Here is a 26,424-nt window from a genome sequence, read left to right on the forward strand (position 1 = left end):
CCAGAACGAATGAGTAGGAATGAAGGCCCTCTGGGGAATTGGCTCCCCTCACCCCGGTTTGGGCTGTGGCTGAGGGCACGTGGCTGTGGTCTGTGTCTGAGAGCTTAGAGTCCGACAGACCTGGGTTCACCCTGACCCGGTCATTAAGTATGTGTGCCAGTTTCCAGCAACTCCGAACCTGCCCCCCAGGGCCAGTGTGCGGATTAAAGGAAGGATGCCAGGAGGCAGTAGCTGTCATCACACCATGAAGACACTCTACTTTGTTATTCAAAGTGACCCTACAGGCTTCCCCATGAAGCCTCCTAGAACCTTTCCCAGGTTTCCCTCTGGGAATTCTTGTTTCTGAGAGTTTGAAGCATCTGGACAGTCAGAGAAATCTGTACTCCAGAAACTCAATCAGGAAGTTTAAAAAGTACTATGCACATGTTTAAAAAGAATCATCTTTTAGAGATACATACTGAAATATAGATAAAAGTCTATGGTGTCTATCTAAAATTTGCTTCTAGCCCTGGCCAGGTAGCTCCGTTGGTAAAAGCGTCATCGGTTTATCTCACCAAGGTTGCCGGTTTGATCCCTGGTCAGGGCACATACAAGACTTAATCAATAAATGCATAAATAAATGGAAAAACAAATTAACGTTTCTCTCTCTCTCAAATGAATTTAAAAAATTTTTAAACAAAATTTGGGTCAAAATAATCTGGGGCACCCTGGCTGGCGTGGCTCAGTGGATTGAGCACCAGCCTGCAAACCAAAGGGTCGCCAGTTTGATTCCCAGTCGGGGCACATGCCTGGGTTGGGGGCCAGGTCCCCAGATGGGGGCACATGAGAGGCAACCACATTGATGTTTCTCTTCCTTTCTTTCTCCCTCCCTTTTCCTCTCTCTAAAAAGAAAATAAATAAAAGATTTTTAAAAGATTTTTTAAATAATCTGGGGGAAAGCAAAAAAGTGGTTGGAGTTGGCATAACTGAAACAAGGTTGCTCATGACTTTGTCATTGCTTAAGTGAGAATGCAGGGTTTGTCGTATTGTCCTCTGTTGTGTATGTTTGGAATTTTTCGTAATGAAATGTTTTTCTTTTTATAAAGGAGGGGACGATGAGAGAATGGGAGAAGTAGATAGAGTTAGTGAATATAGATAACTTCCCTGAGAAATTTTACATAAAGGGGAACAGCTGAACAGTTCAACACCTACCTGAATGGGGATGTAGGGCCAAGGTAGGTGATAGTGGTGATGGTGTCTTTTTTTTTAAGTTGGAAAAATTACAGAATGTTTATATACAAATGGAAAGTACTTCATAGGGAAACATTAAAGATACAGGAAAGAGAACGGGTGTTAGCTGGAGCTACACCCTTGAGAGGTGGAACGGGTGGCCTTCGGGAGGAGGAGCACCCCAGACCATCTGTAGGCACAAGAGGGAAGGCACCTGGTTTGCGGTTGCCTTCAGTCTCACAACACCTGTTGAGGTGCCTGTTCTTTTCCCCAGTTGCAGCTGAAGCGCAGAGAGACTTAGTGATTTGCACAAAATCAAATAGCTAGTAAGGAAAGCATTTCAACCTGTATCTGTCTTGCTACAAAGCCTGAGCTGCCCAGGGATGGGTCGACCTGTGAGGTCTGCCCAGTGGTGGAGCCTGGAGGGGTGGGGCATTGACGAGCAGTTAGCTGTCTGGGAGACACAGCTCTGGTCACCAAGCATGGTGTCCATAGATAGATACTCTGGGAAGCAGTGTGTCCCTTGCCAAGCTGCATAAGGCCAGCACTGGCCTGGTTCCCCAGGATGCCTTTGGAGTACTATGCCTGCTGGCCCTGCCCTGCCTTCCCAGTGGGGGGAGGAAGATGCGTATGTGAGTGAGGTGTGAATTTCATTTTCCTCATCTTAGTTCTGCAATATCAGGGCAGTGCCTTCTTGTTCTACAATGTTGAACAAGGCTGGATGCTGCCACCTCATACTGAAGCAAACAGCCAACGTCACCCAGTGTAGGCTGAGAGAAAATGTACCCTAGTTATCATAGAAAAGCTCGTTCTGAGTCCCTGGGTGGAAGTACCAGCCAGGGGAGGTGGGGGGAGAGAGGCTGATGACGTGAGCCCGGCCCAGCCTCTTTGCTCCTCCCACCTCCTTGCTGCAGGTAAATATTGACTTCCTCCATTAGCAGTTAGAGGAAGTTCCTAACTTAAAAAGAGGCCACCCATCCCACCCTTTCCTTTCTCGCCAGTGAGGCCGCTCCTCTTCTGACAGTCTTGGTTCCACCACCCAAGGCTTTGAAAAATTCTGCTCTGAGTAGAGTCCACAAACCTGTGGCTGGCCACCCCACCCCGTGCTTTCCTCACTGGGGCTCTATGGCAACCACAGCCGAACTCTCTTCCCTTGCACAGGTAGCAGCTGGTGGGAGGGGAGATCGGGGAACACCTGCTCCTCCTAGGAGAAACCCCTCCTGGGCAGAGCCTCAGGCCCAGCCTCCACCTCGTGCTGTGCTAACTCTGGGTGCTGTGTCCCTAGGCCTAGTTCCTTGAAGGTCATTCTGCATGTCCCTCTATTACCAGTCTGGGCTCGCAGGCCCCTTGACTCCTGAGTGCAACTTTAAACAGATATGCAGGTGAAAGCCAGGGTCATTTCTGAGGACCCCTGGACTGACCGATCCACTTCTGCATTTCCTGGGCTGGGCAGCCATAGCTTTTGTCCATTTTTGTGGACTCCTGAGACACCTGAGTGTGTCCCAGCCCACTGAGTTGTTTCTATGGCCCCTGACCAGCTCAGATTACTTGTGGCTTCCCTAAGCAGAGCCCAGACGCTCCTGTGGGGATGGGAGGCCAAGCCAACTGGGAGACTGTTTGCGGAGGGAGCTGGTGAAGGAATGGGTCGGTGCCCGTGGGTTTTGCGAGTTTTGATCCACCCCTAGTTTGGAAAGAACCTCTGGTATCATGCCATGATGGACTACTGGTATCTGGCTGGAATGGGCACCTACTCAATTGTTACAATAATTATTTTGAGTTGGTAGTGTATCTACTTGGTTCAAAAATCAAAACTATACAAAAGATACACAGTGCAAAGTCTCATTGTTCCTGGCTCCCCTCCACTTACTGATCCCCACGTGGGGAACCACTACCACTTTTGTCTCTGTGTATCCTTCCAGAATTTTTATAGTAATAAAAAATTATTTTCCTTGTTTATCCCACTCTTTTTTATAATCAGGGTACCATGCAACCGTACTGCTCTGCATCTTGCTCTTCCATTTTTAGTTTCTAGAGAGAATCCTCATTCTTTCTCAGAATTGCATAACATTCTCCTCTGTGACTGTGCCGTATTTACTTAACCTGTCCTTTGTCGATGGGCATGTGGATGGTTTTTAGTCTTTGCTGTTGTAACCAAGTAACCTTGCAGTTGTATCTGTGGACTAGATGCTTTGAGAGGGGTCACTGGATCAGAGGTTCCTTCTCCTGCTGGTAGGTTGTGCCACGTTGCCTCCACAGGGCCGTACCAGCCCGCCCTCCCTCCAGCGAGGCATGAGAAGATTCGGTTCCTTCCCAAGTCCTTTCCATCTCTGTCTACTAATATCTGCTCCATTCCAAATTGGACTCCTTGAAATGACCAAATTGGTGTGTCATGGGTTTGTAGGAGGGGGCCTTATCCTATTCCATCAGCACTTAGAGTCTTCACCCATTTAGCATTTGTTAACCCTGTAACTTAACAGACCTCAGGGACACGTCAGAGGCTAGTGAGGCAGAGACTCAAGGCCAGCCGTTCCTGGTGTCTCCCTGGGACGACGATGCCAGACCTTCTGGGTGAAGGGAGATGTCCACAGCAAGGTGCCAGGGTTAACGTTGGTTCCACTCCTGCCCAGAGGTGCAGTTCCGTGAGCCTTCCTGTCAGCACGTGAGATGACAAGGTAGAGAGGGTGCCCTGAGTCCACCTGGCACGGTGACTCAGAAGGCCAGGGTGGGGAGGTAAGATGATCATGCTTGAGTCACGTCTCTATTTCTGTCTCGATTCATTCACCAAACCTTTCCTCGCTAACTAATGAGCAAAAACTGTTGGTTTTTATAAGTTGGCCTGTGCTTTCGCACATGAACTGAGCTGAATGCTGTCAGGCCTGCCCACCCCTGTTTTGGTGTGTCCAGAGGGCTGTAGGTGAACCCTCTGGGACAGGGGGTCCTGTGGCCCTTACATCTGGGCGACCAGGGCCCAGAGAGCTTGGTTAGAGGGGGATGGGTCCTGCTGACTCGATGCTTTAGCTGTGATAGGTATCCCCCGCCACGGCCCTCCACGGTGGCTGTTTGGGGTGGAAAGAGAAGCAAGGCAGCGGCCTTCTCCTGCTTGGTGCTCTGGGCCTTCATAAGGGAGGGGAGAAGAGGCACGGGCCTCTGAATGGGCTTCTCCCGAGGAGCAAGGACTGCAGGGGAGTTGGACATTGTGCTGAGGCTCTGGAACTGCAGCTGTGGGGGGGGGGGGGGGTTGTTCACTGTTGAAGGGAGGGCGGGAGCGAGAGAGTTTATATTTGCCTCTCTGAGTTTTGAAGGTCTATGGTTCTGCTCAACCTAAACATCTTAGAGCAAGGTTCTTAAATTTTGGGGGGGTCAGGTGCCCCTTTTAGAAGCTGAAAGCCATGGGTCAACCCTCTATTCGGAATAAAAGCACTCACCTAAGGGTGCTGGAGCACGTCAACAATTTTGCACACAGTTTCAGGGGGTCACGGGAGCTCCAGAAGTCCATCCCCCAACCCTCTTAGGATAGCAGTTCTCACTTATTACTAGTGTTATTATTGTTACTACTATTTCTGTGTTGTTATTTTGTCTGCATGCTGCACCCAGCACAATGAACGTTGTTCGTGCATGTGCTGATTCTCTGTGGAGACAACCCTGTGGGAATGGGGAAGAACGGGGTAGTTTGAACAATTGCTGGCCAAGGAGCCTGTGGAGCTGGGTTCGGAATGCCTGGCATAGAGGGTTGTTCGCTTTGCTTGAAAAGCAGAGGGGTGAGAGGGGTTCGTCTTCCCCAGACACTGCCCTGGCTGTGGGGTGAGCGGGGGACTGGGTGTGCAATTTGGGCTTCTCTCCACGTTCCCTGCTTGAAATAAGTATCTTCGCTCACTCCAGAGCACCCTGACGCCCTTGCTCAGAGGTTGCCTAGGAAGATGGGTGAGGCCAGGCAGAAGGGAGGGCCGCTGCCTGCCATTGCCAGGCTCCCCAGCAGGGTTGCATTCAATCTCCTGGGGAAGGTGGGGAGGTTAATGACTCATTATCCCAGCCATTAGTCACGTCACCAAGGCACTTGATTGCAGGATGGGTGCCACGTGATGCCAGTCTGGCCTGTTCAGTGCTGCGTCTCTCCTGCCCTGGGTGAGGTGTGCAGCCCTAGAAAATAGTCACCGCCTTCTTCAGGTGCAGACTTGTGGTGGCAGCAGCCCCCGGACCTAGAGACTGGGGTGAAATGGCCTCTTGCCTGTGCCCCATCCCCAAGGCCACCAAGACCTCCAGGGACCAAGGGGACTCACTATGGAAAGGAGTATGTGGACACTTCAGCAAAGATTCCAGCACGTGCCCCATACACACATCACATGTGTAAATTTTGTCTCCACATGCACATGTGGACATAGACATACAAGGGGAGGCCCCCAAACCTGGAAGTTATTCATAAAACATCGTGTGTGTATTCTTTTTTAAAAATATTTTATTTATTTATTTAGAGAGAGGGGAGAGAACCATCAATGTGTGGTTGCCTGTCACATGGCCCGCACTGGGGACCTGGCCTGCAACCCAGGCATGTGCCCTGACTGGGAATCGAACCAGTGACCCCCTGGTTCACAACCTGAGTTCAATCCACTGAGCTACACCAGCCAGGGCTCATGTGTGTATTCTTGCGTGTTAAAACTTCAGTCACCTTTGAAGTGCTCTCCATTTGATGCACTACATCTATTGAGACTTTTTCCACAGCCCAGAACAGTTTTTGAACTCCTCAATTTTGATGCCTTTTAGTGCTTCTGCCATCTTTTGTTTTACCTCTTCCACATGGACAAAACCCTTCCCTTTGAGGACTTACTTCATCTGGGAACACAAAAGAAAGTCGCTCAGGGCAAGTGAATAGTGAGAGTGGGATTTTGGGGTCATGTGTTTTTGGTCAAAAACTGCCAAACAAGCCCTGGCTGGTGTAGCTCAGTGGTTGAGCGTGGGCCTGTGAACCACACCACCGCGGTTCGATTCCCAGTCAGGGCACATGCCTGGGTTGCATGCCAGTTCCCAGCAGGGGACTCATGAGAGGCAACCATACATTGATATTTCTCTCCTTCTCGCCTTCTCTCCCTCTCTCCTTCCCTTCCCCTCTAAAGATAAATAAATAAAATCTTTTTTAAAAAAAACTGCCAAACACTCAGCATGGTGTGGGCAGGTGCCCTCGTAAATCACCCATCGTGAAATGGGCAAATGTGTTGAAAGAGCCTTAAAAAAATTCACTGAGGCCGAACATAGCCTCTCACAACAATACCAGCTAGCCCACTGATACAGATGGGTTCCTAGAACACTCACCTAGTGGGGGAAGCCTTTACTACAAAGGGCTCGCCCTCCAGAAGATAATTCCAGGTTTTGGGGGCTTTTCCTGTATGAACACGTGTGAGGTCCTCAAAGGTTGAGCAGGGATGAAGCTCCGGCAGGACTCGGGGGCAGGAGGGTCCTGCCTTGTTCCCCTGTCCTGGGATGCCCTCCCCGAGCGGGCCAGTCTCCCGGGACACTCCAGCTTTTTGACTTCGGGACAAGAGAGGGCCAAACAAAACTTACAGACAGCAGTGACTGCCTGTCACTTACTAAAATGAAGGCAAAATAGGTGAGAACATCTCTTTTCAGTGGTTATGTCCTAAGTCTGGGTCTCCTATTCTAATATTAGTCACAATAAATGAGAAGCTTCACTTCCCCTGTTTCTAAGAGAACAGTATCTCCACCCACTTCTGTGATCCTGTCTCCAATGCATCCTCTCCTCTCCCTGCCAAGGAGAGGTCTTGCAAAATTCCAGGCCTTATAGGTGAGCCATAGAACAGAGTCTGGACAAAAAGGGGTGAGGAGTCAGAGACCAACGGGGGTCAAGTGCCCCATGCATGCAGGATCCTGTTGATCTCGTAACATTCATACCAGTCCTTAGAAGTGTTCCCCACTTCACAGACCGTAAAACAGAGACTCAGCGCATCAGTCACACACGTTTTCCAGAGGAAGTCTGAGTGGCTGCAACAGCTCCAGACCCTGTCCTCGCCGCTCCAGCCCAGCACTGTTTTCAGTCCTCATGAAAACAGCACCTATGGAGCGAAGGCGGCACCTTCTCCCACTTGCGCCTTCCTGCCCTCTTAACACTCCTGCAGAAGGTGCAAGAAGCTCAGGCCAGGGTTTGGGGCCCTGGGTCCTAGTCCTAACACTACCACCATGTTTCTGTGATCAAATAAATCACTTCCCCTTTCTGGACTTTTTCCTGCTCTCTTGTAAAGCAGTTAGCTTGGCCTCAGTAATGGCCAAGTGCCTTCTTCCCCGCTCCCCCCATATACACACACTGTATTTTGGGATTCTATACATGGCCACGGTAACTCCCTACTCTCCCTACCAAGCCCTGCTTTTCTTCCTGCGGAGCCTGTCTGCAGTAGGCAGTGTCCAGGCAGAGAGAGGAAGCCTGGCCCCTAACAACATGAATGAGTGAAGGGAAGCCCTCCCTGCTTGGGAGATAGAAATCTCTCACTCTCAGTTGCTGGGCTCATCAATAATTCAGGAGCTGCTGTCAGGTCTGATCTCTGCAATGGCTTCCTCAATATTTCAGCTCCTTCTCCAGAGCCCGTTTCTTAGCAACCAAATCATCCATGCTCTCCAGGAGGGCTGCTGGGCTGTATGCTCCCTGGGTCCCCAGTCCAGTAAGTGGGCAGGGGGTGGGGCCACCCATGCCACCTGGAATTGGCAACTTTGGCCCTCACCACCCGAGGGGCAGTGCTGCATATGGAGGGAGGCATTGTGCACCAAGTGAGGGAGGTGAGTGGCGTGGCACATCAGAGCCTCCCAGGTCCATTCAGGGCAGGAAGAGATGGATAAGAAGGGGAATTTTAGAAGGAGGTCGGTGTTGCTGGCCTGGCTAAAACTGACACTGGCCTCCTGGTCCTAGCATGGGTCAGCCTGCCCTTGCCCCTCTCTGTTCCCTAGGTGTGGGAACGAGGAGGGTTCTCCCTTCTCCCCCTTACCCAGGCTTAAGTGCTGGTTCCCTTTGTGGCCCAGGTGCGGTGGAGGCTTGCCTCCTGCATCAGCTGAGACGCCGTGCCGCCGGCTTCCTGCGCAGTGACAAGGTGGCTGCTCTGTTCACCAAGGTGGGGAAGACGTGCCCAGTAGCTGGGGAGATTTGCCACAAGGTACAAGAGCTGCAGCAACAAGTAGAAGGCAGGTGAGCCCTGGGCCTGGCCCTCCCACCCCTCCCTTCTGCTTTTACCATCTGGTATTGGCTATTTCCCAGGTTGGCTTCTGGGCTCATTTCTTGAGGGGCATCTCAGTACCGGCCTGAGGGTAGGTGTTGGCCCCTTGCAGGCACTAGGCCCTATCCCCCTGCCCTCAGCTCCCGCATTGTAGTCAGTCCTCTGGGCTCTCGTCTTAGGGCACCAAACTCCACTCCCCGTGCCACTAGTCTGGGGCTCAGCCCTGGGCTCTTGCACTCCAAAAGCCCACCCCTCTTTGCAGGAAACCCTTGGTGAGTAACCAGGAAACCCTGCGGAGACAGGGCTCTGCCAGTGGGAAGGCCCCAGCCCTCAGCCCACAGGCCTTGAAACACATATGGGTACGCACAGCGCTCATCGAGAAGGTGCTGGACAGGGTCGTGCAGTACCTGGTGGAGAACTGCAGGTGAATGCCCCTTCCTGGGGCCCACCTCCTGACCTTTCCTTCAGCCCCACCCCTCAGCATGCTCAGCTGTCCAGCATAAGCCACAGGCACGCCCACTCTCCTCGTAGCTCCTCAAAAGCATAGACCACACCAGGCACCCCACCAAGCTCCGTTCTTATGGGTTTATTCCTTCTTGGTGACTAACAAGAATTTAGTCTCTGTGGGAATGTCCCCGCTTGGTGAGCTTGACTGCCCTGGGATGAGTCCGGGAGCCCAGCAGTGCCCCTGTCTGTCTCTCCCACTGGCAGCAAGTACTATGAGAAGGAGGCGTTACTGGCAGACCCTGTGTTTGGTCCCATCTTGGCCTGTCTTCTAGGTGAGCGTAAGAGCAGAGACGCCTCTGCCGGGCCAGTGGGGGCTTAGGGGCAGGTGTAGGGGGCACCATCTGAGTGGCTGTGTCTGTCTCCACAGTGGGACCCTGTGCCTTGGAGTACACCAAGCTCAAGACAGCCGATCACTACTGGACTGATCCTTCTGCTGATGAGCTTGTCCAGAGACACCGTATCCGGGGTCCCTTTAATCGCCAGGACTCCCCTGTGAAACGCCCAGCCCTAGGAGTAGGCACCCCTCTCCCTGCCCCGTGTGCTCATCCAAGTTATGCCCGTGGGCATGTAGGGGGAGCAGCTGGCCTCCATGTTCTTTGCAGACGCAGGCTGGGACTTGGAGATGCCCCAAGGTAGTGGCCACCTCAGAAGAGCCTCTTCCCCACACTGGCAGTTAATGCCAAGAACACTTAAATGCCCAGGGGCACATGTGGCTGAGAGCAAAGTAGGGGCAGGAAGGATCCCCGGTGTCTCAGAGAGGGTCTGCATGGAAGTCCGGGGTCTTCAACCGCCCAGGTTGATTTCCCAGGGCTGGGGCTTAGCTGGGGCTCTGTGCAGATCCGGAAGCGGCACTCGAGTGGCAGCACCTCGGAGGACAGGCTAGCTGCCTGCGCCCGCGAGTACGTGGAGTCCCTGCACCAGAACTCGAGGACACGGCTGCTCTACGGCAAGAACAACGTGCTGGTGCAGCCGGTAGGAAAGCCTAGTGCCCACCCCTTACCTCCCTCCTCCAAAGGCCCCAGGACTAGAACCTTCCAGACATATGTATCCCTTTCCTAAGGGGCTTGACCAGAGAGAAGAGAGATAAGGATCTCACCCCCACTTCACTGTCTCACACCCAGTCATGAACTTGCAGGAGCCAGAAATGGCATCTGCTCTGGTGAACTGAGAACCAGGCCGTCTGGGGACAGGAATGGCAGCCAGCAGGCAGGGGAACGCCCAGCTTGGGTATGGCTGGCTCAGGGCATACTTGGCAATCAGGAGACGGACAGGGCAGAGCCAGTGGCACCAGGCCAGCCAGGAAGAGGATATGCCCACATCCACATGTGGCTCACGTTCCCCGCTGCCTTCACTGGGCCCTCAGTCCAGGGCCCCGTGACTGGCATAGCGTGGCCTGCTGACTCCCACCTGGAGTTCATTTTCCATAGGCCATCCCTGGGAGACTCCCAGCCCCTCGTCATCTCTGTCTTCTTGTGTATCTCCTCCCTGTAGAAGGAGAACATGGAGGCTGTCCCTGGCTACCTCTCCCTGCACCAGTCTGCAGAGAGCCTAACCCTGAAGTGGACTCCCAACCAGCTCATGAATGGGACTCTGGGGGACTCCGAGCTAGAAAAGAGGTGGGGGCTTTGGGACTCGCTCCCAGGAGCCAGGGAAGGGAGGAAGAGCTTGCCAGCAGGCCAGGGGGTGGAAAGGCGCAGCCTGCTCCAGGAGGCAGGCCTCACACTGTATCCGATGCCAAGAATCGCAGAGAGAGGCTGCCTGGAAGTATTCCCAAGCTCCCTAAGACCCAGCCGGGCCTGGGCATTAAGAGGGTTGCCTGAGCCAAGCTCTAGGCATCTGACACTGCCAGGCTCTGTGCCCTGAGGGCAGCATGGAGCCCAGAGGGACATGGCTGGCTGAGGTTACTTCTTGGCTGCAGTGATCCTGTCTTCAGGGTAGTTTCACAGGTGCTGGGGCCAGGAGATGAGGAAAGCAGGATGGCTGGTCTTGGGACACAGTGACACCAATCTGGTTTCTTTCCAGTGTTTACTGGGACTATGCCCTGGTTGTGCCCTTCAGTCAGATTGTCTGCATCCACTGCCACCAGCAGAGTGAGCCTCCTGTCCGGGGTACAGGGGTGAGGGAGGGGAGGCTGTCTCTCCCGGTCACACGCTGGGCACGGCCCGTCGCGCGTCTTGTCCTCCTTTTGTCACCCCCAGACCCCAGCCCTGCTGTCCCCTTGCCAAGTCTGGGGGCCTGGCCAACTGGGCTGCGGTGAGGGCCGGGAGGTCTTGGAGGCCCCTCTTCACTCACCCTTGTTCAACCCCCCGCCCCCAGAGAACGGTGGCACACTCGTCCTGGTGAGCCAGGATGGCATCCAGAGGCCACCGCTGCACTTCCCACAGGGAGGACACCTACTGTCCTTTTTGTCCTGCCTGGAGAACGGACTTCTGCCTCGAGGACAGCTAGAGCCCCCACTCTGGACCCAGCAGGGGAAGGTACCTCAGGGCTTGGGAGGCTGTGGATGGAGGGGTGTGTGAGGTGGGTTCTCTGCCTGCCTCCCTCCCTTTCCCCACATGGAGTTCTTAGGAGCAGCCTTGGCGGGGACCCTGGAACGGGCGGGACTCCGCCCGGCAGGAGCCAACTGCCCACCTCTGCCTCCCCAGGGGAAGGTGTTCCCCAGGCTACGGAAACGCGGCAGCACTCGGCCTGTGGATGTAGAGGAGGTGGGCACGGGGCGGGCCACGGACTACGTGTTCCGGATTGTTTACCCTGGTCACAGACATGAGCACAGTGAGTGTCCCTCACTGCTTCTGCAGAGGAGAAGGGTGCTCGGGGCGGTGGGGGAGACAGCCTCCCCCGGGAGGGGTGGCAGGCGAGGTCCACGACCAGACCAGGATAAGGCCAGCGGTTCGGGGCTTAGTCTCTCGCTTGGCCTTTTACCTGCAGCTGCCCCCCCAAGAGTTTGCTTCTCTTCTACCCGCTTTCTTTCCCTTCCCTTGTTGCCCCAAGAATCTCAGCTCAGCGATCCAGGTGTCTCTATACGATATTCTCTTAGTCATACTTTCATGCCCTGCCCCAGGGGTAGGAATGTGGCGAGACTAGATACAGAAGGTGAACCCTCCACTTTGCCTCAGCCCACTGCCTGACCTCCACAAGGCCTAGGTGGCGGGGTCAGTGCTTCTCTGTGGGGGGTGCACACTGTTCACTGACTCCGCCGAAGCCAGAGCCCTTCTCAAACCAGCTACTGATGAGAGGAGCTGTAACTGGAGTAGGGGGTGCATCTGAAAAGGGTGGGACTTTCAGCTTTGGGCGGGATGAGGGTGGGGCCGAAAGGCCGCTTGGCACTGATGGGTCTTGTCCCACCTGGCTGTACACTGCTAGGCCCCACCAGGTATCTACCAACACCAGAGTTCTTTTCCGGGCAGCACGCTCTGTTCCCTGTTCTCCGGACCAGACCCACTGATCTGAGAAGAAGGTCAGGGGATGTGCCAGCCTAGATCATTTGCTGCCAGAGCACCTGCTCCCTAAATGTCCTAACTTGTGCCAGTTACTTGTCAACAAGTTGCCTCTGTGCTAACAGATGGGTTTCCCAGACTGCACACACGTGCCCACAGCACAAGTAGTCCCAACAGGCTTGGAGGGCACAAGATGTGGTGGCCTGCCCCCCCTCTGATGTGCCTGACTAGGAGACGCATCTGCCAGGCATGTTGTCAAGCCTGGCATTTGACCTCGGGTGATCACTCGGCTTAGATTACTCACCCTGCACTTCCTCTCTCCAAGCCTTGGCATTTCCCACTTCTGGTCACTTCACTTCAAGATCCACTTCCCTGGAGGGCAAGCGGGGGCTCCAAGGAGCTAAAACCCAGTAGAGTGACTCAGGCTCCTCGAGAGCAGCCCTGGGAAACCCTTGGAGGAGAAGGTTGGATTTTTAGTCCGAAGAGGAGGGTTCAGGGAAATCTGTGCATTTGGCCCAGTCTGACCATGACGCAAGCTGAAGGATGGTCGGGATCCAGCCACCAACAGTAGTGCCCAGTCTGAGCCAGGGCTGGGGAGCGCCTGTGCCGCCAGCTCACCCCAGCTGGCCCCATCCTTCCCTGCCCTGGCTCCCTCCTTGGTTCTCTCTTGTCTGTTCTTTCTAGGGAGGGCCTTCTCCAAAGAGTGGAGCTCTGTAGCTGCTACTGTCCCCCCACTTTCTTTCATGCTCTCCCCAGTAAATCATCCAAAGACTCTCAGGTCCCCCCTTCCACTCTTCCATGTGCTATAGGCTCAAGGTGACCACTCTTCTCCCCAGGAGGACCCAGTCCCGTCTCTCCTGCCCCAGGACCAGGGTCCTTATGCTCTGCCTCTCTCGCTGTTCTCTTTGAGCAGTCACTATTAACTACCACCACCTAGCGGCCAGCCGAGCGGCCTCGGTGGACGATGATGAGGAAGAGGAAGATAAACTACACGCGATGCTCTCAATGATCTGCTCGCGGAACCTCACAGCTCCCAATCCGATGAAAGGTTTTTATCCCTCCCCTTCTCCCTGCCCTACCCTGTCCTTCTGCCCCACCCTCCTGGGCCCACCTGCCACCCACCGCAGGGCTCGAATGGCAGTGTTGGCATTATGGGACTTGTGCCTAGGGTGGTTCCCTTCCGTCAAGAGGCAGGTCCAGGAGGGCGGAAGAAGGTGCTGGCAAGAGTGGATGCGACAAAGTGCAGTGGGCCCTGGGGTCCCCACTGAGTCTGTAAGGAGAGGGAAGAGATCCACTGGGTGGGAAGGTCTGATGGTCCGGCTTCCCCTGGAAACCCCTAATGGCCATTGAGCCCTTTCCTACTCCTGAGCGTCATGTGGGCAAACCCAAGGCAGTGCCTCTCTCTTCCTCCCCTGCTGGCTGGGCAGCCCAGCCTCTCAGCCCTGTGCCTCCGAGTCCTGCCTCTATGAAACGGGACGGAAGTACCAGGGCCCTCCTGGGCAGGGCTGGATGGCTCATGTAGACGGGAGTCACTAGTGGGTCAGGTGAGGGGTTGGGGTCACCAAGGAGACTCAGGGCTCAGTTTACCCAGCAAGCCTGGGTGCTCCAGCAGGCACTGCCTGGTGCTTTAGTATGAAATCTAGAGACATCTGCCAGGGGTATAAGTCAGGTGTGTTCTGCCCTCCCAGGCCTCAGGGTGCACAGTTGCAGAGGTCCCTTTAGTGTAAACGGCATGGCCCAGTGCCCACAGCTGCTCTGTCACCCATCTTAGCACAGAGCTAGGCCAGCGGAGAGGGACCCCACTCTCTGGAGCGTAATCAGCCAGAGAACCTGTGAGACTTAGGCTGGGGTGCCCAAGAGACATGCATTACAAAAGGCCAGCTCTCTTGGAATTTAGGGGAACTTCCCCATTCTCATGCCACAGAGTTAATTTTTGCCCCTTTCCCAGCCCTACAGAGGGTGTCAAAGGACACATGACCTTCCCTTTACACTCCACAAATTTCTGCCGAAGAGTCCAGTTCCTTAACCACCAAACCAGTGATGAGTCTCCCTCTCTCTGGGCAACCAAGTCCCATGGCCTAGCCCACACCCAGCACCCCCCCAGCATGGCCCTGCCAGCTGCCCCCCACTCACCACATGCCCCCCTTCGTGACTGCCCTCCCTCTCAGCCATTCCAGTCGAATGTGCAGGCCAGCCCAGGTGGGAACCTGGGGACCCTCACTTGATATTTGTCACCTGCACCTGGTTTCTTGTAAGCCTGGGCTTGGGGCTGATGCTTATTACAGGTTAACTGACTTTAAGCAACGTGGAAAAGCTGAGTCAGGAGGGCCCAGGCTGACCCTTCTTACCCCCAGGAACTGGTAGTCAGGCTGGGGGCTGGGGGGCTCCTGCTGAGCCCCTGTCCTGGAAGACTTGACGGTAGGAGGCCCCTCCCTGACCAGTCTTAATACCGAGGCCTCCAGGGTCAGAAATGTCCAGGCCCACAGGGTGCAGAGGCCTCAGGGCTTGTCTCATAATTATTTTGGGGAACTTGGGGGCGAGATCCACCCAGTATGCCAGCATGCAGCCCCTGGGACTCCAGTACTTGGGAGAGGGGAGGAGACAGGGGAGCAGAGTCAGCAGGTGGTTGGGGGAGGTGGTGTGAGAGGCCCCACCTCCACTCCAGTCCATAATGACAACACTGTTGAGTCCGTCCTGCTGGCTGTTGCTTTTCAGGCCTGCAACATGCTTGACTTGTGCATGTGAACCAAGTGGTGGGTGTCCAGACTCTCCTCTCCTTCCCCTCCCCCTTCTCCTGCTGCCTCCCAGAGAGCAGAGATGCTGTTCACTCTAATTCTGCTCCAGGCCAGGCACCTTTCACTCGGAGTCTTAGGGGCTGTGGGGTTCAACCACCCTGATTGTTTTGCTTCAAACTTTCCTCAAGCTCAGAGGAGAGAGTCAGAGTCAAAGCTGACCCAGCCGAGCCCCCTCCCAGCCTGCCACCGCTTGCCCAGTCACTCCAGAGCTCCCGCTGTCTGCACTGGGTTAACTCAGAGATGCAGTGTTCCATGCTGGCTGGTTCAGCTCCTTCCTGGAGAATTAAGGTGAAGAGCATTGACCCAGGAGACTTTCCCTGGCTGAGCCCTGCTTTCCCGGCATGAGCCCGTTTCCCTGTGTGCCCACCCTCTGCACCTGTTTCCCCCCTTGCCTGCACGCCTGCTGCCTGCTGCCTGCCTGGCTGGGCCTGCTCCCACCTCAGCTCCTCTCAAGACCACCCGCTCTCCTTGCCTGCTGTCGTGGCCTGAGCTGGGCCCCCTGCCCCACCCCATCCCATGCCACCTGCATTTGTCCTCCCCTCTTCTCTTCCCTGAGTCTTCCGCATGGCTTGCAAGGCCTCATTCCCAGAGCCGCAGCCCCTCCACACCAAGTGTGTTCCCTTAATTTGCCTCCTGGTGGAGCTGAAGGGCCAGATTGCTACAAAAATCCCACCCTGGGTCTGGGAAGAGATATCTGGCCAAGACCTGGCAGCCCCTGAGAGGACTGGAGGGGGCTCAGCTCAGCCCTCCCGACCAAGGCACCCCTAGAGCTGGAGTCTGGCCCCACAGAAAGCAGGTCCAGGTCTGCTCTGGACTCAGAAGACCAGGGGCCAGGCCACGACTCACAGAAAGCAACACTGCTTGAAAGAAGTCCTTACCATGTACACACACAGCTCTCTCTTTCCCCATTCTTCACTCTTCTCTGTTCTCTCCCTCCCTCCCAGCATTGCCTCCTAGTCCTTTCACTTCCCGCCCTCACTTTGCTTCCTCTCCGTGGCTCACTGGACCTGCCGGAGTGCCCCCTGAGCTGTGTCCCGCCTGACTCGGGCCCTAGAAGCTCTCACTGGTCACGACTTTTCATTCAGACCAGCTGGGTTGGTGGAGGAGGCTCCATCTATTGTACTTTGGGTGCAGATGTGTCTAAGGAGCAGTTTTCTGAGGCTGCCCCTAGGGACATTCTTCTGAATGGTTGGTGGAATGGTGTGCCCAGCCGCCACCCTCTTCCCAGTGGTGGCCTGGGAGCCCTGGGACCTTTGTCCTTCCTCTCAGCCTGCCTGTGTGTGTGTGTGGGAGGGGGCACTGTGCTGAGTGCAGTCAGGCTGGGCAAAGACGGGGAACTCAGGACTCTCGGGAGCAGGCAGCAGGGATGCGAGGGAGCCCTGACCCTCATTAGCCACTGGCCACCAGGTCTAGAACCCCCAGGGGTCCTCAGGGGCTTTGATTAGTGGAGATTCTTGGCACAGGAAAGCTGGCGGTGTTCCAGGCCCAGGTGTCTGCCTATGCCTCTTAGAGTTTGTCCGGGAGGACCGGGCTGAGTCACCGAAGAACACCCTAGCTAGCAGCAGCTTAGGGAGCTCAGGCCTCTGTTTCCCTTCTCTTGCTTTCTCTTTCCTCTGGAAAAGCAAGTGTTTCCCATTGCTGATAGCAAGTTGGGGAGAACAAACACAATCATCCACAACTCAGTCAAAATATTCCCTCACGTGCAGGAAAATCAGGTGGAGGCTGGGAAGTGTCGGGCACCTTCCTCTCACCACTGCCATCTCTGGGCTCTGGACCTGGCAGGCGCCACCCCCGTGGCTCTCCACCAATGGGTGGCTTCATGCTGCAGCTCTGGGCACAGAGGCGGGCATGCCGCAGGGTGGCTGGGGCAGGAGGCTTGCCAGACCCTGACCACGGCTCCCCCTCCTGTCCTCAGATGCTGGCGACATGATCGAGATGCAGGGCTTTGGGCCCAGCCTGCCGGCCTGGCACCTAGAGCCCCTGTGTAGCCAGGGCTCTCCCTGCCCCTCCTGCTCCACCAGTAGCTCCCCATATGCAACTCCCAAGCGCTGCACCTGTGCCCCGGACCGGTGAGTGGGCAGGGAGAATATCAACGTATGGGTGTGTCCATCCATGTGTATGGGCCAGTCTATGTCACTTGCCTGGCACAGTGGCCTTGAGTTGGTCAGACCTGGGTCCGAATTTCATTTCTGCTACGCATGTGACTTTGGCAAGCTACTGTCTCTATGAGCCTCTACATGTCTGATCTTCAGTTTCCTCCTCTGTAAAACAGGGCTCACACCACACACTTCCTAATGCTTTTGTGAGGACTAAATGAGGTACAGAACCCGTGGGAGTACCCAGAGCTATGCCTGGCAGCACAGGCACTCAGTCCTTGTGAGCCCCCTTCCCGGTGCAGACCTGGGCCCCGCCCTCAGGGTGTGTGTCTGGGAACAGGCAGCAGGTCCCTGGACACCCGGTGCACGTGCCGGGAGTGGCATGGGAAGGGCGGTCGTGCCAGGACTGTGTGCCAGCACTAATGCTTTTGCTGGCCCCTTTTACCTGTTGCTTCTTTTCACCTGTTACTCCTGAGGGTTCTGAGGTGATTCTCTCCATTTTTCACTTGAGGAAACCAGAATTCACTCACATGAGGTGAAGCTGGTGGAAAGTTCCCCTGGGTGGTTGGAGGCCAGGCTGGGCTCCCAGCAGCTCTACCTGGCTGGCTGGCAGCCACAGGGAGCCCCCGAGATGCTGCTGAGCTGTGACCTCTCCCCGCACCACCCGGAGTTCCTTACCTGTCCCCCAAGGTCCTTAGTTCTCTCCCTCCCCCACCAGAGGGCACACGGCCCTCTGAGCCAGGCTGGTCCCACAGGTTGCCCCTCAGGCTGCTATGCGAGAGCATGAAGAGGCAGATTGTGTCGCGGGCCTTCTACGGCTGTGAGTGCGGGGTGCAGTCGGGCCAAGGGAGGCAGGGGCGGGGGCAGGGGGGAGGGTGGGCAGCGCAGTGGTCACAACCTCCTGGCTCACCAACCCGTCCCCAGGGCTGGCACACTGCCGCCACCTGTCCACGGTGCGGACTCACTTGTCGGCACTGGTGCACCACAACATCATTCCACCCGCCCGGCCCCCAGGGGCATCAGGGGGCCTCACCAAGGACGTGTGGAGCAAGTATCAGAAGGATGAAAAGGTACACATTCTAGGGCATCAGGGTGGGCCTGGCTCGGGGCTGCGGCGGGCGGCAGTGCGTGCATGGAGTTCTGCTCTCCAGGACTGATGGCCGTGGAGAGGCCCTGGTCCTGGTAGACTATCAGCTGGGGCTGTGGGTTTCCATGGGAAGAGCACTGGTTCATTCTGCTTCCATATTACCCAACAACCTTGGGCAAATCTCTGCATCTCTCTGGGCTTCATTCCTGCCCTGCGAGAAGGAGGGGATCTCATGGAGCTCTACTGCGAGGCAGGCAGGGTGTGACTGCCCCAAAGCAGGGCTTCCCTGGGCTGCAGCAGAGGGAGCCAGGCACTGTTCCCAGCCCCAGCTCCCCGTGGGACAGGGTCACCCAGGGACCACAGGGACTGTGGGATCGGCACAGTCTGTCCCCCCTGGGCTCCTCAGAACTACAAGGAACTGCAGCTGCTGCGGCAAGTTTACTACGGAGGCGTGGAGCACGAGATCCGCAAGGACGTCTGGCCCTTTCTGCTTGGCCACTACAAGTTTGGCATGAGCAAGAAGGAGATGGAGCAGGTAGGGAAGCCCGTTCCCATGGGGACAGGGAGATGGGTGGTCAGGCCAAGGGACCCGAGGAAAGAGGCCTCAGAAGGCCTAGCCTCTTCAAACATGGCAGAGGAAGATGTTAGCAGAGAAAAATGTCTTTATGGCTAGGCCCAAGCCTGGTTTTGTGGGCTTTTTTTTTAATTTTGAGAGAGAGTGAGAGTGTACAACATCAATATGTTGTTCCACTTATGTAGGTGTTCATTGGTTGATTCTTATATGTGCCCTGACTGGGAATGGAACCCACAACCTTGGCGTATCAGGATGACGCTCCAACCAACTGAGCTACCTGGCCAGGGCCCTGAGCTTAGTCTTTAGCTGTCCCAGGCCCTGCAGAGAAGGGCCCCGCCCCGCCCCTCCCCTGTGGTCACGGTGTGGTCCTAGTACAGGTGGACGCAGTGGTGGCAGCAAGGTACCAGCGGGTACTGGCGGAGTGGAAGGCCTGTGAGGCTGTGGTGCGGCAGCGGGAGCGGGAGGCTCACCCGGCCACGGTCACCAAGTTCTCCTCGGGCAGCAGCATCGACAGCCATGTGCAGCGCCTCATCCACCGAGATTCCACCATCAGCAATGACGTGAGCCAGACGGGGCCTAGGGGTGAGGGATGGGACACGAGCCACCCGTGTTCTGCCCCCAGGAGTCCTGAGCACCAGCCCAACCTCTAGTGCTCACTGGTGTCGGAGCCCTGGAAAGATGGCATTGTGTGTCTGTGTCTTGTTTTCTTTCACTGAAACATGGGGTGACTGCCCCCTGCCCTCCACTTCTCTGGGTGTGCAAGATAGTGCGTTGTGCTCTGTTTTAATGGACTACCAGGGAAAGGTGGATTTATGGGGACTAGGGAAGTCCCTCCTCCCTATAGAGAGGCCTCAAGGCTAGAATACACAGCCCTGGCTTCTAGTCCAGGTCCACTACTGAGAAGCTGAGGGATTTGTCTCCCCATCATTGGCCTCAGTGTCCCCTCCCAGCTCTGCTATCCTTTGCTGGCACAGACTTCACTGCGCCCTGTTGCCAGAGACCAGGGCAGCACTCAGAGTGGAGCTGTTGTGTCTACTGGCAGGAGTTACCTCCCGCGTGCCAGTCCGTCACCACCAGTCACCACCGTGAGAGGGACTGTGTAGAGCCGGCTCAGCCTGCCTGGGCCAGGGCCTCGCCCCCGCCCGTAGGTGGATGCTTCCCAGAAGGTGGCTGCTGGGCTCGACCAGAAGGGATAAGTTCCCATTTTAAGGACATTCTTTTACTAACTTACGTTTTTTCTTTACAACTGCCACTTTAAATAATGTGTATTCTTGCTACTTTACTAAATCCTTACTGATATTAACAGAAAACTCAAGCTGCAGCAAAACGATCAGGGCACACTCTCCTTTCCTTAGTGTCCTTAGCTCTTAGCCCTATGCTTTGTCCTTAGTCCCCTCTTGGCAAGCCCGTGCCCTCCCTGGCTTCGGGGTCTGCTAAGTCCCGAGTCTGCACCAGAGCCCCGCAGCCTGGCTCACGGACTTCGCTCCTTCGCCCGCCCTGCTTGGAGGCTGTGGTTTGCCTCCACCCCATGGCCTGACCTGAGACCACGCTCTTGCCCAAAGTGAAAACTCCTTTTAGCACCCCCTTCCCTACATAGTCCAAAGAGAAAAAAACAAAACAAAACAAAACTACAAACCAGTCTGCGTGTGTCTCTTCCTTTCCCTGTGACTTGTCCATAGTGATGGCCTGTTTCTAATCAGCAACATGTTTCCTTTTACTTCTTACCTCTCAGCTTGTTTGAGGCTAATGTGACCGATGAGGCAGTCCCTACAAAAATCTCCTGCCTTGTTCTGAACAGTCGATACTGAAAGAAAGGAAGAACTTGTTTTCCCCAACACCCTCAGCCTGACGCCCCCCAGGCTGCCCTACAGCCGCATGACATCAGCTCTCCCGAGGGGCAGCCACTCCCTCGGGTGTTCCTAGGATGACACAGCGCACCCTGGCCATGCAGTGCCATTGAGTGTTCAGGACTCACGTCCCCTCCTCTGCACAGCAGCCGCAGGAAGCCTGGAGTGTTTTGCTTTTCATCAGGCCCCAGGAAGAAGCCAGAGGAGGGGACTGGATAGGGCTGATGTCATGATTGCCTGGAAGCTGACTTCCCTCCTGGTCAGACAGGGAGGCTCGGTGCCCAGGGGGCGCCGTGCCTGAGGCTGTGGGGTGAGAGCAGGAGATTATGATGAGGTGGAATCCTCCATCCTCCTCTGTGCCCCCAGGAAGGAGACACTGAGCAGAGGGAAGGTGCTGGAGTGCGGTGCAAGCTCCTTCCTCTTCTCCCCCACCAGGTGTTTATCTCTGTGGATGACCTGGAGCCCCCAAAGCCCCCAGGCACTGAAGATCCCAGACGGGAGCCTGAGGCGGATGCAGGCGCGGGGCCCCCAGGCACTGCCGTGGTGGAGCAGCAGCAGTCAGTGGAGTTCGACTCTCCGGACTCGGGACTGCCTTCCTCTCGCAACTACTCCGTGGCCTCTGGCATCCAGTCGAGCATTGATGAGGGGCCAAGTGTGGGCTTCGAGGAGGAGGACTGCGGTGGGGAGGAAGGCTCTGATGGGCCAGTGCCTTCAGTCCACGCTTTCTCTGAGCCTCAAGATCCCAGCCAAGAGAAGGCCTCAGAGGCAGGGGAGGAGCTGATGGCTGAGTGCACCTCCGCCTACACTGTATGTGGGTGTTCCCCAGGCCCTGTCCTCAGCCTGTCCCAGAGCCACCCTGCCATCCCCAAGCGTGGGCACAGGCTGGAGGGTGGAAGGAGGGGTGCCCCGACCATCTTGGGGGGCCCCAAGCGTGTCTCAGCATCCCCAGAGAACTGAACTCTCAGTCCCTTGGCATTGTTTTTTTTTTTAAGATTTTATTTATTTATCTTTAGAGGGGAAGGGAAGGAGAGAAACATCAATGCGTGGTCACCCCTCATATGTCCCCCACTGGGAACTGGCCTGCAACCCAGGCACTGGGAATCGAACCGCGATCCCCTGGCCTACGAGCCGGCGCTCAATCCACTGAACCACACCAACCAGGGCTCCCTTGGCATTCTTCGTGAATGTCACCTCTGGCACCCAGCTCACCCCTGAGGGGCCCCCACTCTTTCAGATAGAACTGCTGGACACTGTGGCCTTAAATCTGCACCGAATTGACAAGGATGTGCAGCGATGTGACCGCAACTACTGGTACTTCACATCTCCCAACCTGGAGCGACTCAGAGACATCATGTGCAGGTGCCCCTGCAGGGCAGGGCTTGGAGGGTGGCGGGGGCGGGGGGGGCCGCTCCGGGAGGGGTCAGGTCTGCAGGCGCCGCTGCCCCACCCCTCCTCACTCTTAGGGCCTTTCAGATCGTAGCTCAGCCACACCTCAGGAAGCCTTGCCTGACTTTGCTCACGCCAGGGCTGCCCCCCCAGCACTGCCTCTGCCCGAACCCGAGTGCCTTGAGGAGGGGGTGCTGGGTTCTTCACCATTGTACTGCCAGTGCTGTGAGGTCATGCAAAGGCAGACTTCTGAGCGCGGCCTGCTCTGGAGGCCACCTCCCAAGGATCCGAGAGGGGAGGGGAGGATGGCACACACCCACAGTGACTCTGTCCTTGGCGTTTCAGCTACGTGTGGGAACACCTGGACATGGGCTATGTGCAGGGCATGTGTGACTTGCTGGCACCTCTCCTGGTCATCCTTGATGACGGTGAGTGATGGGGCTCGGGGGTGGGGGAGTGTTCCCAGAATGGTGTCAGGGTTGGGCTCACAAAAGGTGGAGAAGAAAAGAGGACTGCTGGGTTTGGACGGGTGAGAATATTAGCCAACCCTGTCCCCTGGGCCACAGGACACCCCCTGTGAAGTGAGGTGTTGGGGTCTCCTGCCCCGTGGCCTCACTCCCCTCTCCCCTCAGACCAGCTGGCCTACAGCTGTTTCAGCCACCTTATGAAGAGGATGAGCCAGAACTTCCCCAATGGGGGCGCCATGGACACCCACTTTGCTAACATGCGCTCCCTCATCCAGGTGAGGTCTGTTGTCGCCCATGGGCACTTTACCAGACACTACTGGGCTTCTCCATCTTCTACAGAGAGGCCAGGGAGTGTCCCAAAAATTGTTTTATGTATAAGCTTAATTTCTTTCATTTCAGAAACACATTCTTTTTTCTAAGTACAGCTGACTTACACAAGCAGATGTTAATGTGGGCTCCTGTTCCTGGCTCTGAGCTGGGAGGAGCCCGCCGTGGGGTTGAGGCCCCCCTTTCTGAGGGGGACCTTGGCAGCTGAGATGTCCCTCTGGATTCTCAGAGGGCCCGCCTTTCCCCTGAGCCACCCGTCCTGCTGGCCTCTGTGGCTTCTTCTGTAAGCCCTTAGTAAAAAGACTCTGTTCAGTTAGTCTTCAGTTGGTTATTCAGGGTGACTGTTCTACAACTTAGTTGTAATTCTGGTTTGTATCTGGGAGGAAGTGAATGTAACTTTCACCTACTTTGCGCCATCTTGGATTCCCCCTGAAATCCAATATTCTGTTAGTTTCAGGTGTACAGCGCAGTGGTTAGACATATTCCTAATTTATGAGGTGAGGTGGTCCCCCCGAAAGTCTGGCACCCACCTGGCACCGTGCACAGTCATTACAATATTACTGACCGTATTCCCTGTGCTGGACTTTACATCCCCATGACTGTCCTGTGACCACTGATCTGTACTTCGCAGTCCCTTCACCTTTTCTACCGAGTCCCCCAGCTTCCCTCCTCTCTGGCAACTGTCATCAGTCTGTTCTCTGTATCTGTGCGTCTGTTTCTGGGAAACACATTGTTTTCAGTGTTACAACTCAAGGTGGGATGTCGTAAGGGAATGCAGTTCTGCTGAGTGGTGTGGCTGATGACGCAGCCAAACACGCAGGACGTGGTATGGCTCCACAAAGAGCGCGACCCTGACAGACCGGCAGGGCCGCAGAGCGCAGCCTCCGGGGCACAGGCGAGGGCTCGGGCCGTGCAGCTACGGGCGCCACAGCAGAAGGGGCCTGGTGGGGGCGGGGGCGGCAGGGTGACGTGGGGAAGGCACGGCGACGTGGGGTCAGTCCTCCCTTTCTCCACTCACATAAGATCCTGGACTCGGAGCTGTTCGAACTGATGCACCAGAACGGGGACTACACCCACTTCTACTTCTGTTACCGCTGGTTTCTGCTGGATTTTAAGAGAGGTGAGAGGAGGGTTGGCTGGTGGGTCTGGACCCTAGCTGCACTTTGGAACCACTTGGTGAACTTTCTAGAAACACCAGTGCCCTGGGCTGCACCGGTGTCAGACTGCTAGTGTGGCTGGCTGCCCAGGCATGGAGATTCTCAGAGCCCCGTTGGGTGAACCCAGAGTGGGGACAGAGGAGAACCACCCGCAGGCAGTGGTTTGGGGACTGTATCAAACCAAATCTTCCCCGAACACCAGGGTTTGTGAAAGCAGAGCTGCTCCAGCTGGAGAGAGGGTGGTGTGGGGTCTGCATGAGCCCTGGGTGCGGGGATTACCAAGGAGGACGGGGTCCTGGCCTGAGGCAGGGAACCCCACCCCTTGGACTGGGCTGTCTGTAGGGGAGAGAGCCCCAGGGCTTTGGCCCCTGGACTTCTATCTCTGCCTGTGGCCCATTGGAGGCCCGTGCGCAGCCAGGCTCAGCCTGAGCCCCTGGCTGTGCCCAGAGCTGCCGTATGAAGACGTGTTCGCTGTGTGGGAGGTGATCTGGGCGGCCCGGCACATCTCCTCAGAGCACTTCGTCCTGTTCATTGCCCTGGCCCTGGTGGAGGCCTACCGTGAGATCATCCGTGACAACAACATGGACTTCACCGACATTATCAAGTTCTTCAATGGTAGGAGCTTGTCCAGCCCATCCTGGCCTGGGCAGGGTTGGAGGGGCTCAGAAATGCCAGCTTCCCCGTAAGCAGATGTCAGGAGTCCAGCAGGTGGACACTGAGTGGGTGGGCAGCCCCAAGGCTCCTTCCAGACTACTGCCTTTGCTCCAGCATTCCCACAGTTGTCCATGTTTCCTGCAGAACGAGCTGAGCGTCACGATGCCCAGGAGATCCTGCAGATCGCCCGGGACCTCGTCTACAAGGTGCAGATGCTCATAGAGAACAAGTGAGGGCTGCCAGCCGAGGCAGCAGCCAGCCAGAGCCTAGGCTCCAGGTGCCCCGGGCCCCACAGGGAAAGGTGCGGGGCAGCACTGCGGAGACCGCCTCTCAGCCAGCCCTGCCTGCCCAGCTGTGTTTCTAACAAAGTGCTTGTGAGCCTGGGATCTGACTCTGGGCAGTTCTGGCCCTGCTGAGCAAGTCGGGGGCCAGGGTGGGGAAAGGCGGCCTCAGGGAGCAGCTGACTTGGGGAACACCTACTCTGTTCCCCTCTCAAACACCTGGAAATAGCCCCACTGCCACCAGCAGCCTCAGGCTGAACTGCTCCCATGTCCTCTCCCAGTTCAGCCTGAGGCTCTCTAGAGCGATCAGGGCTGTAGTTGCCTGGGCCCCTCTGGTGAGGGTCACGTGAAGCAAGGGGCCTCTGATGTATTTATTCTGAGAGTCCCTTTGTGGGCCCAGTGCGTGCGTGCATGCCAGTTGTAGCTGGGGCGGCCGGAATGGCTGCCAGTTTGGGTGTGTTTCCTGGGCTGCCTTCCGGGCCCTCCTGTGAGACTGAGGGGCAGTCAGGAGCCAGGCCCTGGCTGGGAGCAGCCCACCTCAGCAGCACTGCCGCTGTCTCTGGCCATCAGAGGCCATCCCACGCACTCCTGAGCCCGCACAGCAGGCCTGAGTGTATCCGTACGACCCCTCTCTTGCTGCCTTGTCTTGCTTCACATGTCAGATCCACCCCAGAAAGCCATGTGGGTGACTCTTTGCCAGCTGAAGGGTCTGGAATGTGGACGGAGCATTTCCTTTAGAGAGGAGTCCCAGGGTGATTCTTTAGGGAGGTGATCCTGTCACAGCCTCCTCTCAAAGGTGACCCTAAAACTTGGAGGCAGCCCATCATCCCAGGCATCTACTGAGTCCCTGAGGTTGGAGGGAAGGAGGTGCCTGGGTCCCCCTTGTTTGTTGCTGGTGAGAAGCAAGGCTAGCTCTGCCTTCCACAGGCTTCTCAGGATGTCGAGAGGCATATGGACCCAGAGCCCCTTTTGGAAGGTCCTCACACATTGGGGGGAGGGGGCATGTCATGCTGCTTGCTCTGTCATCCCCTCCCCACCCCCAACACATGCAGGCTAGCTAGGCTTTGGCCCAGGGCTGGGGCCTGCCCTCAGTCTGCCCCCATACTAAGGTCTGGAGACTTCCTATACTTGAGAAACATGAAAAAGGGCCCAGAAGTCTGGCACAGCCTCCCCACGCACCCCTGCCCTGGGCACTGCATGGCCTGTTTGGGGGGCCAGCCTGCCCCATTGCCCACCCGTGTCCGTGAGTCCTTGGCCTCTACCAAGCTCGGAGGCCATTGTGTGCCTACCTTAGTGACTCAGTGGTTTTTGTGAGGAACAGAATCTGTATGTATTTTGGCTCAAAAACTGCTCTTCAGTGTGACAAACCAATAAACACAGCACTTGGCAATG

At 56.1% G+C, this 26,424-nt stretch overlaps 1 protein-coding gene across 4 annotated transcripts in view; it reads left to right on the plus strand.

Annotated features, from left to right (window-relative positions):
- SGSM2 (small G protein signaling modulator 2) overlaps nt 1-26,424 on the plus strand; it is a 35,208-nt gene extending 8,784 nt beyond the window's left edge. The window contains exons 3-24 of one of the 4 annotated variants that reach the window (XM_037069933.1): nt 8,227-8,389; nt 8,680-8,841; nt 9,129-9,196; nt 9,292-9,437; nt 9,762-9,896; nt 10,416-10,540; nt 10,947-11,014; nt 11,241-11,401; nt 11,570-11,696; nt 13,275-13,409; nt 17,072-17,225; nt 18,008-18,072; nt 18,177-18,322; nt 18,746-18,874; nt 19,291-19,473; nt 21,196-21,567; nt 21,995-22,119; nt 22,492-22,574; nt 22,779-22,888; nt 23,964-24,060; nt 24,611-24,712; nt 24,896-26,424. In XM_037069933.1, coding sequence (XP_036925828.1) covers nt 8,227-8,389; nt 8,680-8,841; nt 9,129-9,196; nt 9,292-9,437; nt 9,762-9,896; nt 10,416-10,540; nt 10,947-11,014; nt 11,241-11,401; nt 11,570-11,696; nt 13,275-13,409; nt 17,072-17,225; nt 18,008-18,072; nt 18,177-18,322; nt 18,746-18,874; nt 19,291-19,473; nt 21,196-21,567; nt 21,995-22,119; nt 22,492-22,574; nt 22,779-22,888; nt 23,964-24,060; nt 24,611-24,712; nt 24,896-24,984 — 2,945 coding nt within the window. In that variant the 3' untranslated portion in view covers nt 24,985-26,424. Of the gene's footprint in view, nt 1-8,226; nt 8,390-8,679; nt 8,842-9,128; nt 9,197-9,291; nt 9,438-9,761; nt 9,897-10,415; nt 10,541-10,946; nt 11,015-11,240; nt 11,402-11,569; nt 11,697-13,274; nt 13,410-17,071; nt 17,226-18,007; nt 18,073-18,176; nt 18,323-18,745; nt 18,875-19,290; nt 19,474-21,195; nt 21,568-21,994; nt 22,120-22,491; nt 22,575-22,778; nt 22,889-23,963; nt 24,061-24,544; nt 24,713-24,895 lie in introns of all 4 variants that reach the window. The other 3 variants (XM_037069932.1, XM_037069936.1, XM_037069935.1) reach the window with 3 other exon arrangements.

This window comes from Sturnira hondurensis, unplaced genomic scaffold (genome assembly GCF_014824575.4).
Source record: "Sturnira hondurensis isolate 20B ecotype Veracruz unplaced genomic scaffold, ASM1482457v3 Scaffold0018728, whole genome shotgun sequence".
NCBI classification, from domain to species: domain Eukaryota; kingdom Metazoa; phylum Chordata; class Mammalia; order Chiroptera; family Phyllostomidae; genus Sturnira; species Sturnira hondurensis.